The 17,006-nt window shown below is 39.8% G+C and overlaps 1 protein-coding gene across 46 annotated transcripts in view; it reads left to right on the forward strand.

Moving 5' to 3' along the window:
* The window catches only part of PLEKHA5 (pleckstrin homology domain containing A5), a 265,114-nt gene that overhangs the window by 165,897 nt on the left and 82,211 nt on the right, over nucleotides 1–17,006 (forward strand). For 21 of the 46 annotated variants that reach the window (XM_070048483.1, XM_051850802.2, XM_051850806.2 and 18 more), the window contains 3 exons: nucleotides 2,500–2,600; nucleotides 5,377–5,492; nucleotides 9,052–9,519. In XM_070048483.1, the coding sequence (XP_069904584.1) occupies nucleotides 2,500–2,600; nucleotides 5,377–5,492; nucleotides 9,052–9,519 (685 nt within the window). Of the gene's footprint in view, nucleotides 1–2,499; nucleotides 5,493–5,783; nucleotides 5,802–9,051; nucleotides 9,520–17,006 lie in introns of those variants that run through there. The other 25 variants (XR_011378676.1, XR_011378675.1, XM_051850805.1 and 22 more) reach the window with 5 other exon arrangements.

The following is a 17,006-nucleotide window of genomic DNA, read 5'->3' on the forward strand; positions in this document are numbered from 1 at the left end:
ATAGGTGGCAGCTTAACCTGCTGTGTCACAACGCTGGCCGTATCCCCAGTTTTATAGATGCTAAAAGTGATGTACTATGTGAGTGTCAGTAATTCACCCAAGATCTCACAGTTAATATCAGATGGGAAAACAGCCCAAGGAATCCAGGGATTCCAGGGAAATCCCCCTGTGCTGTACGTATCTTTAGGCAACTTTAGGCAAGATCCTTTTGCTGTGGGACATAGAAAATGCATTATTGGATAAAAGTGGTGTGTTAATAAAGATGACTTAAAGAGCTGGTTCTGATTGATTTATATAAACACTAAAATTAGCTTCAATATTAGGTATGGTTCATTCCTCCAATTATCACATCCTCCATAATTGATGACTGCTTTCCATCTTTTTCTTTTACCTTCTAGTTTGATCTTCACTGTTTTTGTTTTTTTTTGTTTGTTTGGTTGGTTGGTTTTCTTTTCTTTTCTTTTCTTTTCTTTTTGGTAAGGACAGACAGGACCAGCGTTGTGGCATGGCCAGTAAAACTACTGCCGGCAGTGCCAGCATCCCATACAGGCACTAGTTTGAGTCCTGGCTGCTCCACTTCTGATCCAGGTCTCTGCTGTGGCCTGGGAAAGCAGTAGAAGGTGGCCCAAGTGCTTGGGCCCCTACATCTGAGTGCAAGACCCAGAAGAGGTTCCTGACTCCTGACATTGGATTGGCCCAGCTCCAGCCCCTGCAGCCATTTGGGGAGTGAACCAGTGGATGGAAAGACTTCTTTTTCTCTCAGTCTCTCCCTCTCTGTTTGTAACTCTACCTCTCAAATAAATAAATAAACCGCCAAAAAAAAAAAAAGGATTAAAAAAAGGCACAAATTGTACCTGAATGAACAGAGTATAGTAGAAGCAAGAAGTTTGGGTTTTTTATTATTATTATTTTATTTATTTATTTGAGAGGGAAAGTTACAGAAAGAGAGACAAAGAGAGAGGTCTTCCATTCTCTCTGGTTCCTTCCCCAAGTGGTTGGGTCAATCCAAAGCCGGGAGCCAGGAGCTTCTTCCTGGTGTCCCACATAGATGCAGGGACCCAAGGACTTGGGCCATCTTCCACTGCTTTCCCAGGCCATAGCAGAGAGCTGGATGGGAAGTGAAGGAGCAGAACTAGTAGCAGTGCCCATATGGGATGCCGGTGCTGCAAGCGGAGGTTTAAACTACTATGCCCCAATCCCAAAGCAGTTTTCTTCCATCATTTTAAGAAAAGTAATGAAAGGAACCTCCATATATTTAACTTCTTGCCTGTTTGAAGTTTCACTATATGCTTTTGAAATGAGGAGGAAATAAATAAAATCCTTTAATAAGTTTGTCATCATTTTGTTTCTAAATACGCATCAAGCATAATAAGAATTATTTCCCATTTATGACTTTTCTCCTTGGTGAGTTCATCGGCCCAATGCATGTCTTTATTAATTTGTCTTATGGGTCCACAACAGTGAACTGTACATTTCAAGTTTCATAAACATCTCTGCCTCCAGGCAGCAAGTTAATAATGCAAATCTGTGCTGTGTCAAGATTAATGTTTTGTGATTCTTCCCAGGTATATTTTAAGTGCTTGCCTTACAGGCCTGTAATGTATTCCCTTAGCTTTATTGTACATCTGAATGACTAGTAAAAGCAAACCTTCCAAATTATATGTTTCTAAAAATATGCAGTTTTATAGCAGTTTAAAAATGTTAATGTATGTATTTATCCAGCCAATGTTTTTGAGCATCTACTACTGCCATGCCAGGTGTCTTCATGGAGATTTCATTCTAATGGGACGAGAGAGGTAAATAACTGAAACACAGAGTCTGTTGCAGGTGTTGAGGATAGGAAATAAGGTTCTCAAAGGACAGTAGAGGGTCCTGGCATGGGTTAGGATGGGAAGCAGTCAAGGCAGGCCTCATGGGTGACAGATCTGAGCAAAGACTGCAGGATTTGAGAATGCAACCCATGTTTGTGTAGAATTGCAATGGCTGGGTATTTGAATCTTACCAGAAATGTGGTGGGTTAACTTTTTTTTGTTCCCACGACACTACTTACATGTTAACATATTTTCAGAGAATCCAATGTAATGTGGCTGTGTAGGGTGCAGCCTGTGTGCAAATGTCTGCTGTGTTATGGCTAATGACGTCATTTGCAGTGTCAGACGAGTTGTGATTTGCTGAGGACAGGGAAGCTCACGGAAGGAAGTATATGTCCTTCTGCTGTCTGATCCTTTCATTTACGACTGTGCCTGCGTGTGGATATAATTTATTCATACAGAGGCACTTCAGAGAGTTCATGGAGAAATGGAATTAAAAGATTAGTTTAGTGGGGAAAAAAATTGAAGTCCATCCATAGTTTTTTGAGAATAAACGTTTTCTGTGAACTTTCTTGAAGATCTCTCCCATCCAAGAACCTTTGGAGTTGCCCAAAATGAAGTTTGAGGGAATGAATTCTGCTTTCTGAGAACACTGAATATTCTAATCAGTTGCTTGGTTGTCTCTCAGATGAGAAGGAAGAAGGCATCCTGGGAAGCATTCTGTTGCCTAGCTTTCAAATAGCGATGCTTACCTCTGAGGATCACATCAACCGCAAATATGCTTTTAAGGTAAGGGAACAGTGTACTGTGTTTGATGCTTGCGTTGATTTACAAATGGATATTGACCCGTAGGTTATTGCAGTGATTTATATATTTAAAATTGTTCACTAACAATCTTAGGATTCTGTAGGAGATTGCCCCTTGGATCAGGAAGCACATTCTGCAGTGGTCAGGGGTCACATGTCTTCATGTCCATGCTCTCAGATGGTTCTGTGTAAAGCAAGTCTGTCCAGGTGCTAATGCTTCATTAGTGTGGCCATGGACATCCTGGTGATCACTGTGCTGTTCTTTCAGTGTGACTCCATGATTGAGGTTTTTCATAATGAATTTGGTGAAAGAGTACTGGGAAAGATAGCAAATGTTTATCTGCATAATACATGTACGTTTACAAACTTAATAGAGCAATTACAAATATATTCTTAGGTCTAAGTACATCATGCTCAACAGGTTCTTTGCAGAGAACGTTGAAGTTAAGACATTAATTTAATCTGCTGTCATTAAATCCAGGCAGGTGTGAGATCCCTGCCATGACTAGCAATACCCACTCATCTCTGTGATGTCACTTGTTTATAGATCACTGTCCAGTAAGAAGCCACTTTTAAGTTGGTAAATTTTTGTTTTCAGTCACCATGCTGCATTCTTTGCTGTATGGTTATGGCTAAAATAAACTTCATAAGCCACCTGTTTATTAAGTTACTTTTAAATTGAGAATTATAAGAGATTTAATATAGAAATCTCATTTTTAAGGAAAAGGGGGAATAGAATAACACATGCTGTTATTTAACAGTGAAAATGTTCATACCCTTGCTAAATCAATTCAAATTTCAAAGCCCCACTTACTTTTAAAGAACATTCAGGACTACAACTGACTTAAAATTTGGCAACTGAATCTGTTACATTATCTATGGAGATGAAAGAACAGGAAAGAAACAGTGGTGACGTTAATGTGTGGGGTGACCACGGCCTCAATGAGAGGTGGTATCCGAGCAATGGCTTGAGCATGCTAGGAGGATAATTTCATATTTAAGTAGATTTTTATCAAACTTAATTAGCAGTGTCAACCAGAGAGACAGAATTACATATTTTAGATGTCATAACAAAGTTCAGTGCTGATAACTTAAAAAAATAACGATTAGTAAAGCCACAAGTAGAACTGTGTGGTATTAACACTATTATTTGGCCATGCATTTAAATATTTTTGTTAGCAAATGTTTTTTCATTTGTACTATTTGTAATACCTTTTACTAGGTTCTTAAGACTGAAAAAATTACTAGACTGTTAAAATACCAATAAAAGTGACCATGTGTATGAAGTCTTTTTTTCTCTGTAATTACTGGGTTCACCCAATTTCAATTTTATCTGTAACAAGAATAGTAACTGCTATTTCAAATTCTTTCTTCTTTGGTGGTGTTCCTCTGAATTTGTGAGCTGCCTCATTACTACGTCTGCTGACATTGATGCTTCTGCATTATGGAAATGGTAAGTGGAAACTAAAGTGACGGCTGCAGAACACAAGTGTGCAACATAGCACCTTGCTGGGTACCGATTTCCATTTGACAGATAGGTGGGGCATTTGTCAGTGTCATGGGTAGACCTAAGTCCTGTGACCACCAGGCCACAGTTCCTTCCATTGATCACAAACGTGGGCAGTGGTCTCTACTCATTTTTCTAAAGCCCCACTCAGAGAGTCCGGTGACACTTCAGCAACAACATAGGCTGTTTGAGCTGTTCCCTTTTGAGTTTTTTCCTTGTAGTCATCTCTTTCATAGTCAAGTGAGATTTGTTATATGATGATATGACTGTGTTCATTGAATTTATATATGTCCTGAAAAAGATCCTAAATTAATTTGACATCTGGTTCCAGATTTACTCCTCTCATCTTTTTATATTTAGCACAGTAATTACATACTTAGTACTCTTCCATTACCTCTTAGTGAGCTTAAATAACCTCTGCTTATTTTTCTTTATTTTTGAATGACTAACAGGAGAGTATTACAAGCATTTTTCAATAGAAATTAAAAATATTTTCTCCTGTAGAGTTCCCCACTTCAACCTTTCATTTCCTGCCTTGACCCATCTGCTGCCGTCAGTGCTTGCCCCTCGTGTAGCCGGCTCTCATCAGTGTCAGTCTTCTTGACTTCCTTCTGTTTCTCAGACAGAGGCATACTGCACCACCAGAAAGAGGAAGTCTGCCTGCCCGTTACATAAGCCTTCTACCTCTTGAAACCAAAATACTTCCACTTCGGCCTTGCACCTTGACAGCCTGAAAGGAAATACCATTTTGGATCATTTATAAATCTCACTTTTGTACATTGCTGTGCATAAGGATTCTGCAGAACACTTTAATAGCAGCACCTTTTGAGGACTGAAGAACTTGCTAACACAAGAGGGAAACGCTGTCACGTGTGCATTTGAATTGATTGTTGCTGGTTGCTCTGGGACATTATTCTTGAATAAAGAAAAGTGAATTGCCATACATGAAAATTGCCAGAGCATATAGATGGCACAGCACCACTGAGTTCTGCTTTTCCTCCTTCTCACATTTTAGAGTATACACAATTAAAAGAAAAGGGATAAAGTTAAGGGAAAAGCATTAAGTGTATCTTTTTCAAGATAAATAATTATATGTTTTCTTACGTCATTCCAATTTCTTACATAAAAGACAAGTCTACTTTCTTAAAAATTTGACAGTAATGATCTATGCAAGGGACCACTTATCTGTTTTTCTTTTTCTTTTACAGAGTCCCGTATTTTTCTTTAAAATGATCGTGTCATTTTCAATCAGGCAGCCCATCCAAACATGCGGACCTATTATTTCTGCACTGATACAGGAAAGGAAATGGAGTTGTGGATGAAGGCCATGTTAGATGCTGCCCTGGTGCAGACAGAACCTGTGAAAAGGTAAAGGCCTGTAGGGAAAATAATACTGATCGCCACTTCCATTGTTTTCCATGCCTAGCAGGCACACCATTGTCGTGGTACATAGCACGTTCATAGTCATGACATGGAATCATTTTGTTCCGCAGAAAGCAAGGATTAATTCATGTTCTGTGTTAATTTAATGCACCTTATTAATTTGAAATATTGCGTACATTTTATTCCACCCTTCTTCTTTACTCATTTTCACTTATCAGCTTACTGAGGTGACTCTAGAATCCTAACATTCAAACTGAATATTCTTTCTTCTTACAGAATTACCTTTAATTTCCGGTGAGTACATTTTAAATTGTTATCTTAAAGCTATGCAGACTTATAGCCTTTAAGACAGTGTTTTTTAAGATCCTGAATCTTAGCATCTACTTTCATAATTCAATTGTTTTTATTTTCATAGAGTTAATTATATTTTTATAGTATGTTGAAGGTTTTTGAAGTTTAGTAAATTATAGTAAGTTTTGATGAATTTTATTTCTTCAGCATTTTCTGGTAGACTTTAATACTTATTAAAGGATTAATATTTGTTTATTCAGAAATAGTTCATCAAGCATTTAGATGATTTTTAATCTGTCCACTTATTGGTGAATTGTGCCTTCTTTGTTCTGAAAACTTAGTATTAAGATTCCTTGATACAGATGTGCACTATGAAAATTTACCTAAGTGTAGTATTTTTCCCTGCTTGATGATACTATCATTTTAATATTCTTCCATTATATTAAAGAAAAAATCAGAGGAAATCTGTTTCTCAAACTGTAAATAAAAATTGAATAATGTACTTCTTAAGAGATTATATTCCTATAATTTAAAGGTAAATTTATAACACAATTAACTTTTATTTCCTGTTAGTGACAATTATGCATGTATTTTACATAAGGAAGATGCCAACATGCAGGTTTGGTCCTTTTCCCCCTCCTCAGAAAATTAGGGGATTGTTAACAGTGTCAATCTTGAGTCTTTTTTTTTTCTTCCTTATTGGCTAAAAGACTTTAAGTTGAAGCTGTATTTCTGCAGTTTTTATAAATATTAAATCTAAATCAAGTTAGCCACTCACTACTAATTAGATACTGGAAAAAGCATAGAAAGAAAAAGAGAACTTAAGTTGGAGCTCTAGGCACTTACTTTTAGGGAAAACCACCTCTACCTACGCGGATTCTAATCTAAGAGCCCATAGAAAGAAAATCTGCTTCTGGAATTCCAGGTGTAAAACTTACCTGAAGGGACATAAAGATGAGGTGGTAAGCATTGAGAAGTAAAGAAAATGTGTAAGTAAAAAGAATTAACTTAGAATCTTAAGTAGTCTTACATTTAATGTAAAATTTGAAGATAATTTTTTAGAATATGGAAGTCAATAACTAAAATATCTGAATTTCCAAGTCATTTCAATAATCTGTTATACTTTTCCCAAAATTTTAACTTATTTCCATTTATTTTTATTGAATTTGCCACTCTAAAAACTCACAGTTAATTCTCATAATTCGGGGTGATACAGATGATGGTTGGCGTTTTTGTTTGCTTGTTTTGTTTGTTTGACTTCTTGCAACCTAGTAGTTGATTTATGTGCCCGTCACCATCTTCAGCCAGTTGTGTTGGTGAAATTGGCTCAGTCACCCAGGAATGATTATGCATCACTGTGTGTCCAGTCTGGAGACAGTCACTGTTACCTCTGCAAATCACATCCTTTCTTCTACTCCCAGTTGCTGACAAGTTTATCCCATCCTTTTAGGTGTGGTCATTCTGTGTGAAGGTATCTAGTATTTCCTATCTAAAGCATAGGGAAATTTTGCTTGTTTAGTTTTAAAATATTAGACTACCTTTGCCTTGTGGCCAGAATACTTACAATTCGTATCAGGACATATCACCTAAGAGATGAAGCATCAAGTTTTTAACTAAATGGTTTCATTTCATCAAAATTTATGTAATATTTCCCCCTGTGAAGTACAATGTCATAGTCCCCTAGTATGTACATCACTGATAGCATAAAAGAATGCTGAGTGTGGTATACATTCCATAGATAACGTTCATTTCCAGGCCTGTTTTTTTCACTTTACATTTCTCAGTGAATTTTCTACACTGATTCAAGTGTCAACTATTTTAAAAATTAGATCACAAGTTTTACATTATTTATGTTGATCAGTATACTTCGAGTCAGCTTTCCTCCACTTAGGGAAAGTCATCACGAATATCTTTTTTGATTATATTTCTTCAATAATAAATCTTTGGGGAAAAAAAGTCAATGCACTTCTACCTTTAAGTGATAGCTTTTGATAGACTAAAGACAAATGAGTTTGAAACATCTTTTCAAATATTTAGTAACCCTCCACCCCAGAATTCAACAAGGAGAAATGTGCTTTTTGTGGATATTTTCTGACTTTTATTCTTCCAGGAAAAGAAACTCCATAACCTACATAGTGAAATTTCTCAATGTCTAATATCCCTTCCAGCCCAGAAACTATGATTTGTTTCTAACCTAAGAATGAATATATGAGCAGTCCAGAATTTTAATCCAAGAACAGTTTTCACATTTGTTTTCACTTTTTACTCAATGACTGTATGTCTGTAGATACAAATAGATAGATATAGATGCTTTCAATTATGGTTGAAGATAGATATATTTGTATGAGTCTATGTATTTCCCACACATCACAAAAATGGGCAGCAGTCCCATGGGTAGGATCGGGTAGGAGGAGTGTTGTTAGCTATTGAGACGTGGAAGGCTGGCCAGTTCCTCTGAGGCCTCCCAGAGTGACTTGATCTTGGCAGTTTGATACACTTGCAGATGCTCAGCTTGACCTTGTCAGAGACCACAAATGACTGGGCCAGAAATGCTTAATGGGATGGAATAACAGTGGTAATAAGGTTTGTACCAGCCACTGATTTACTCAGTCGGTTCTCACAGCAACCCTTAGACCTTGGTGCTATGTTACACCCATTTACCAAACAGGACATTGAGGCCTGATAAGTTTTTGAACTTTGCCCAAAGATGCAGCCAGTAAAAGGTGGCATTTTGAGCACAACCTAGGCAGTCTGGCTTCCCGAGCTCTCACACCACGCTCAGGTCGTCTTGAGTGCAGACAGAGAAAGTCACAGGGCACAGACCTTTGATAGCATCAACTCTATTTCCTGTTACAACCATTTCCACAACAGGCTCACACTAACCCTCCTGGCTAGGAGCCACATCATTCGTACCAAGTACCTAGTACTCCTTTAAGTGTGGGTTTGTGGTTTAACTGTCGAAAGACAGTTTTACTTGCTTTATTTCCAGGTTTCCAAAGGTGGGCCCATAATCCCTCTTTATCCTACAGTGCTTTCTGTGCTTTGTTTGCTTTGTAACACATTCTGTTGTTGTACTGGAATGTTGCTACCACAGCACTGGGGCTTGGTCAGCCTTGTCCTTTGTGGCCCTTCCCAGGGTGTTAACGTTTTGTTTTTGTTTTCCAAGAGGTCAAATTTTTCCTAGATTTAATCTCAGAAAATAATATGTGCATTATTTCATCTGATTTACAATAATGCTATTCTGTGATTTCAGAGTGGACAAGATTACATCTGAAAGTGCACCAACTAAAGAAACCAATAATATTCCCAACCACCGAGTGCTAATTAAACCAGAGGTCCAAAACAACCAAAAAAACAAGGAAATAAGCAAACTTGAAGAAAAAAAGGCACTAGAAGCTGAAAAATACGGATTTCAGAAGGATGGTCAAGATAGACCTTTAACAAAAATTAATAGCGTGAAGTTGAATTCTGTGTCATCTGAATATGATGGCGGGCCAGCGTGCCCAGCTCCAACAGCACACTACAGAGCAGTCAGTGTGAACAGTTCAGAGAACAAAACAGTCAATGTCAGCTTGGCAGACCTGAGAAGTGGCAACCCCCCAAATACAGGGCCCCTGCACACAGAGGCTGACCGAGTCATACAGAGAACAAATTCAATGCAGCAGCTGGAGCAGTGGATTAAAATCCAGAAGGGGAGGGGTCATGAGGAAGAAACGAGGGGGTAAGTGTTTTATGAAAAGCTTTATTTGACATTGTGTTGATGGAGATGGGTTCTGAGCTATCAGTTGAGAGTATAGGTTTCATTTGTGTTTTACATATTACAGCTCCTTCACTGTATCTTTTGTTCATGATGATGAGATATGAGTGTTTTTCTCTGCCTGTCATTTTTTTTGTCAGTCAGCTTTACTAATGGCGTCATCCTCCCTAGCCTGGTACAAGGAAAGGCTTGGGTTGAAAGTAGAGATCGATTCTGGGTTGAAGTTGGGAGTAAGCCTTCTCCTTCTGCCCTGTTCATGTCTGGTCCACTGTGCCACTTTTACCTTCTCCTAGAATTCTCAACTGTGATTTGCCAGTGAGAATTTGACTCCTGCCTCCCTACCAGTCTACTCTAACTACTCCTCCAGTAGCTTCTGCAGCCCAGTGCAATGCCAGGAATTCCTGAGAGAGGTAGTTGGAAGACAGCACAGCTTCCTGCTCTCTGGCTGTGTCTCAGTCCATGGTTTTCTTAAATCAAAAGCCACATGACTTAAGTGTTAAATTTATTGGTCTAGGTATTTACTCATTTATGTGTGTGCTTGTTCTTCATATATTTATTGTACAACAGTGGGACCATAAAGTAAAATAATGAAATATTATAACCATGGGGCCAGAAAGTCAAATAATGAAAAGAAATGGTCCAGGTTCTCACCAAGGTCACCGTCTAGCAGAGGCAGTGTTTGAGAAAGCGCGACAGAACCAAGGAAGGAAGAACGGGGTGCTGTCGGGGCACATTTCAGTGACAGCAACATGACCATAAAGCTTCAGGGTTCAGAAAACCTTTTTAGAGGAAAGGAAGTAGACATGCATGTCTTGGCAGAGAGAGGAGTCAGAAGTCCAGAATGGCATGGTGGTCACCGCTTTGACAGTGGATGAGGAGCCAGGCTAGAACAATAAGCCAGAAGAGATTTCCTGATTGGTGCAGAGTCAGTTGGGGAAGATTTAAAAGTTACTTGAGTGAATGAAATGTGGAAAAAGAGAGGGACTGTATTCAAGACAGGGAAATGACAAGAACTGACTGATTGTTCCATGTACTTGGTTGCAAACTAGTATTGCTCGTGACTTAAGTTTGAGCAGTCGGCAGAAATCAGCCATGCTACCTGGCTTCTTGGCTGGGCATCTGGAGTGGTTTGTCTTTCCACCTGGAAGATGTGGGAAGAGAGAAGGTGGTGACGGGCTGGGACAGGTTATGTTTGAGGTGCCGCTGAGTCTGTGTCCAAAGAGAAATCTGAACTTGAATGCTTCATTTTGGAGTGTCATCAGTGTATCAAAAGTAACGAAAGGTGAGTAGGAGAGTAGATGGATTCATCCAGTGGGGAGACTGGACAAGAGAAAGACTCTAAGGAAAACCTGAAAGAATATTGAAAGAATAAAGGGATTGGGGCAGGAGCCAGCAAAGAAAATGGGAATAAAGCCAGAGGTGGTGTAGTAAGTGAAGCCTCCGCCTGCAGTCCTGGCATACCATATGGGTGGGAGTTCATGTCCTAGCTGTTCTTCCTCCAATCCGCCTCTCTGCTAATGGCCTAGGAAGGTGTTTGGGCCTCTGCATCCACATGGGAGACTTGGAGGAAGCTCCTGGCTCCTGTTTTCGGATCAGCCCAGCTCCCACTGTTGTGACCATTTGGGGAGTGAACCAGCTGGTGGAAGATGGTTCTATCTGTCTCTCCCTCTCTCTTATCTGTAACCCTGTCTCTCAAATAAATAAATAAATCTTAAAAAAAAAAAAAAACAGTTTTACATTTTAAGAAGTAAATATTGCAAAATACTTTAATGTGCTAGTACATAAAAGTTAACTGGAGGGGCTGGCGCCATGGCTCACTTGGTTAATCCTCCACCTGTTGTGCCGGCATCCATATGGGTGCCAGGTTCTAGTCCCGGCTGCTCCTCTTCCAGCAGAGAGCTGGACACTGCTGTGACCCAGGAGAGCAATGGAGGATGGCCCAAGTGCTTGGGTGCCTGCACCCGCATGGGAGACTAGGAAGACACATCTGACTCCTGGCTTCAGATCGGCGCAGCGCCAGCCATAACGGCCATTTTGGGGGGTGAACCAATGGAAGGAAGACCTTTCTCTCTTTCTCTCTCTCTCACTGTCTGTAACTCTACCTATCAAAAAAAAAAAAAAAAAAAAAGTTAACTGGAGAGTTGAAACTCTTCAGTGGTAGGAAACCAGAAAACAATGACATGGATTATATTGTAACTGGATGAAGATTAATCTGTCATGATGGTGAAACTTGGGAGGTGGTGGGCTTGTCCCTGCTGTGGTGCTCAGGTGGGACATCTGGCACCTGCCATTGTCAGTGGAGATCCCTCTCTCAGAGCACCTCGAAAGCCTGGGAACATTTGGCTTCATTCTCGCCTTTTTAAGATTTTTTTATTTATTATTTTTTAAATTTATTTGAAAGAGTTATAGAAAGAGGAGGAAAGAGAGATTTTTCTGTCCACTGGTTCACTCCTTAAACGGCCACAGGTGAGGTTGGGCCAGGCTATAGTGAGGAGCCTGGAACTCCATCCAGGTCTCCCATGTGGGTGGAGGGTCCAAGTACTTTCGGCATCTTCTGCTGCTTTCCCAGATGCATTAGCAAGGATGTAGGGCAGCCGGGACTTGAACTGGCAACCATATGGAATACAGGTGTCACTGGCAGCTGGTTAATCCCACTGGACCACAATGCCAGCCCTGCTCACTTTTCTTTTCTTCTCTTTTCTTTTTTTTTTAAAGATTTATTTATTTATCTTAAAAGCAGAGTTAGAGAGGAAGAGAGGCAAAGGTCTTTCATCTGCTGGTTTACTCTCAAAGTGGCTGCAACTGCCGGAATTAGGCAGATCCGAAGCCAGGAGCCAGGAGCTTCTTCTGGGTCTCCCATGTGTATGCAGGGGCCCAACGACTTGGCCATTTTCTTTTGTTTTTCTCAGGCCGTAGCAGAAAGGTGGATCAGAAGTGGAGCAGTCAGGTCTTGAAACAGCACCCATATGGGATGCCAGCACTGCAAGCGGTGCCTTTACCTGCTATGCCACAGCACCGGCTCCTTTTTTTTTTTTTTTTTTTTTTTTTTAAGATTTATTTATTTATTTTGAAAGGCAGAGTTACAGAGACAGAGAGAGAGGTCTTCCATCCGCTGATTCACTCCTCAAATGGCCACAACAGCCAGAGCTGGGCCAATCTAAAGCCAGGAGCCAGGAGCTTTCTTCCGGGTCTGCCACGTGGATGCAGGGGCCCAAGGACTTAGGCCATCTTCTTTTTTCCCCAAGCTATAGCAAAGAGCTGGATCGGAAGAGGAGCAGCGAGGACTAGAACTGGTGCCCATATGGGATGCCAGCACTGCAGGTGGAGGCTTTAACCCACTCCATCACAGTGCTACTCCCCAGGTTCTTTTAAGCTAAGGTTTTCTCTCAATTCCTTCTCAGCTTTCAGTTCATCGTGATGCCAGCTTCCATTAAGTTCTTTGGAAATGGCTAGAGTCTGTTTTGAATTATTAAACTAAATCAGCTCCGTTATTATGTAAACTTCATCGCAGAGAAATAGTTGTTGTGTTTTATAATGGAATGTTTTTTATTGGTGGAAAGAAGCCTATTGTAATTCATGTTATAATTCATTTTTTTTAAACCTTGATGAAAGACTTTCTTTTCTTATTAACATTCTGATAGGGAGAAAAAAGGTTTAATATTTAGTCAAAAGTAGATCCCTGCATCTGTGAACAAAGCTTTAAAGTTTCTTTGTGAGTGCAGGCACTGTTAGGATGCATGGTGCCTTAAGCCATTGTTCTGCCTGGCAGAATCACAGAGCCAGGGTTTCCTGGGGTTTGACAGGCAGCTGCTGGTGAATGGGGCCCTAAACCCGATGAAGGAGCTTACAGCGTGTGTTTCTGAAGCTTTCACTTACAAGCAAATCACACTTTGATTAATTTGAATCTCTTTGGAGGAAAGCGCTGAAAGAAATTGTAGTTTTTTTGAAAAACAGCCCTCAGTGCTAGAAAATATATGAACCACAAATAAACTTGCTAGATAATAAACTAATTTTCTAATAAGACTCTGCAGAAGTGGTTCCTTCAATGGCAGAAGCAGCCGTTAAACTTCGAAGTATTAATAAACCGAGTTTACTAGAAAAGCAGTCCAGTAGTGATTCTGTGATGGGTCTGACAGTTTGCCTCGACAGTGTCTCCCCACCAAGGCCTGCTCACACTGAATGCCTCAGGGCACAGGCAGTGGAGTGGGAGTTCCTGGACACCAGGTTTACAGATCAGTGGATAGGTTGTCTCTTCTTCATATGAATATGTTTCTAGGATATCATTCAGTTCTTGATCTAGAGACTTTTCCGTACTGAGGCATCTGTAATACTTCTTGAATTTATGAACGACCAAACCAACAGGTGTGCCAGGGCAAATTTATTTATAGGAGGGCAGCTTCTCTCGGATGGAACTTGGGTGCCTGGCTGACACGCTGTCTGAGCAGATGGCCATGGCATCGCCTGCTCTGGGTTTGCTCCTTCTCCAGTTTCTGGCTTTCACGTTATCAGCAAAGATGGGGATGGGGTCAGGGGATACATATGGTGGACATTGCAAGAATTAAACTCTTCCTACTGGTTGGACAAAAGTGTCCGGGACCTTTCTTGGTCCCTCCAGACTCGTCAGATGCTGGGCCTGACTGCCGAGGTTCTTGTCTGGGACATTTTGTTCAGTTGTGAACAAAGCAGCTTTTGAGTAAAGATGCTTTAAATCACCAGCATGATGGAAGACATGTAGGTTAGGAGGAATAACTGAAGGAACTAGAAATACATTGGATACAGGATTCAGGCCCAGGGTTTTAGAGTGCCAGGATGACTTGATTATCAGATCGTCTTCTAGATAAGAATACAAAACTCCAGGAAGTTTGAGTTGATCAACCACCTAGGTTTTCTAAGACCGTGTCCTTAATTCCTTAATTTTTTTGGGTGTCTTTTTCATACTTAAGTGGTTGACATAGACAGAAAAGAGTTGGCTTGTTTTTTTGTTGTTGGTCATCCACCTAGATTTTGACAACATTCTAAGACTGTGTCCTTAATTTTTTTTAGTACCTTTTTCATATTTAAATGATTGATACAGACAGAAAAGAGTTGAGTTTTTTTGTTGTTGTTGTCAAATAACCTTTTGCAGCATTTTTAAATATAAGGATTTTTTTTTCATTAAATGGGGAAGTATAAGGCTCCCTGGTATAATTAATAAGAGTGTTGCTTTGGCGAGTAGGAGACCAGCGCTTTAGTTCTTGCTGGCCCATGAACTCTGCAGCCCCGAGTACTATGGTAATATAGGGATATGATGACTAGATGTCTGCTCACCAGCTCTCCGACACCATCAACTTTCTCAGAGTCCCAGGAGATGTCATTTGTTTAAAGTCTAAGTACTTAGTAGAAACGCAGGTATCAGAGCCTGGGTCTCCTGATTTTTTTTTTTTTTTTTTTTTTTTGACAGGCAGAGTGGACAGTGAGAGAGAGAGACAGAGAGAAAGGTCTTCCTTTGCCGTTGGTTCACCCTCCAATGGCCGTCGCTGCAGCCGGCGCACCGCGCTGATCCGATGGCAGGAGCCAGGATCCAGGTGCTTTTCCTGGTCTCCCATGGGGTGCAGGGCCCAAGCACCTGGGCCATCCTCCACTGCACTCCCTGGCCATAGCAGAGAGCTGGCCTGGAAGAGGGGCAACCGGGACAGAATCCGGCGCCCCGACCGGGACTAGAACCCGGTGTGCCGGCGCCGCAAGGTGGAGGATTAGCCTATTGAGCCACGGCGCCGGCCCGGGTCTCCTGATTTTAGATAAACGTTTTCCTACTTGTTTTGCTTCTCTGTTGCTGTATTTTTCACAGCATTATCCTTTTTGTGGGTGCTTTGACACACGAGAAAGAATTTGTATTTACCATAAGACCTTCCTCTGTATTAAGGTAACAAAGTTCTACTATCCCCAAGAGGCGCAAATTGTACAGGAATTGCATCGCTGGCATGTCCCATAACTTGAAATACCAATTCATTACCTCCAATCACAATGGAATCTTTCTTCTTTTTTTACTGGAATATGTTGGTATTCATGTATTGTTACTGACAATAAGCTTTTGGGACAAAAAAGAACTCTGATATCCAGATTATCAATGAAGAACCCCCAGATGATGAAAAGTACTGACAAAGTAACAATTTATACTTAAAGTCTTTTGACCCCTCTGGTCCATATCATCACCAACATCTCTGACATTTTAGTACCCAGTAGGAGGCAGCAAAATCCCACCACACAGTTGTGCATGGTTAATTCCCAGATAACCTGTATGGTTGCAATACAGTACTTAGGAGAAAGTTGTTAACTGAGCATTGAAAGAAGATGTCAGGAAGAGCCTCAGGCGATCACTGACATCATAAATAAGAGTGTCAATTGTTAAATCAACAACAGGAGTCACTGTGCACTTGCTCCCCATGTAGGACCTCTGTCCTTAATGTGTTGTACTGTGAGAATTAATGATAAAAACCAGTCTTCAAACAGTACTTAATACTTTGTGTTTGTGTGGGTGCAAACTTGAAATCTTTACTTAGTATAGAGTTGATCTTCTGTATGTAAAGATAATTGAAAATTAATAAAGAATGGGATTGGAGAGGAAGTAGGAGGTGGGATGGTTTGCGGGTGAGAGGGTGGTTACGGGAGGAAAAACCACTATAATCCAAAAGTTGTACCTATGAAATTTATGTTAATTAAATAAAAGCTTTCTATTAAAAAAAAGAAATAAGATGTCAGGAAACCTGGGATCTGGGGTCTGAACTCTCTTGCATATGTAGTTCATTGAATCACATTGAATTTAATATTAAAATAGAAATTTATATCTGTGGAAATACTTATGATTTAACCTTGCTCCTTTTAACCTAGGTTTTTCTAATGATGGTTATTATAAAAAGGTTATGTGTGCTTTTATAATTTGAATTGTAATTGTAGGTATCTCTGAAGATAGATAGGAAATATAAATTTTAACTTTATATAGAATTTTAATAACTTTTTAAAATAATTTTTCATATAATGTATTTGACCTAGTATGAGATTTTAGCACAAAGATAGTTTTGAAAACTCTAAAGAGTATGTTTATCAATGTCTTTTTAAAAAAATCATGAACTGAAATTTTAATTAAATTGTGCTTTGTGTTTGGTAATATATGATTACACATCACACATCCAGTTCCAAAATTTAGCATTGTGAAAGAATTATATTTTATATGCATGATTGCTTTGAAAGGCAGCTTTCCTCTAACCCCCAAATATTGATAGCTGTTCCTGGAGTGAAATGTTAATTAATTAGCGTGTTGGAAACATTGCAAAATTCCTGGGATTGAGTTTTGTATCTCAAGTATTGTCATGTTTAAGTGTTTTGTCTTTAAATAATGAGTTTTTGAGCCTTCGCTTCAAGTCAGGACAAGTTAGGAAGGGAAAGTATCCCTTCCTACCACCAAAGTCCTGGTG

Source organism: Oryctolagus cuniculus, chromosome 9 (assembly GCF_964237555.1).
Source record: "Oryctolagus cuniculus chromosome 9, mOryCun1.1, whole genome shotgun sequence".
Taxonomy (NCBI): Eukaryota; Metazoa; Chordata; class Mammalia; order Lagomorpha; family Leporidae; genus Oryctolagus; species Oryctolagus cuniculus.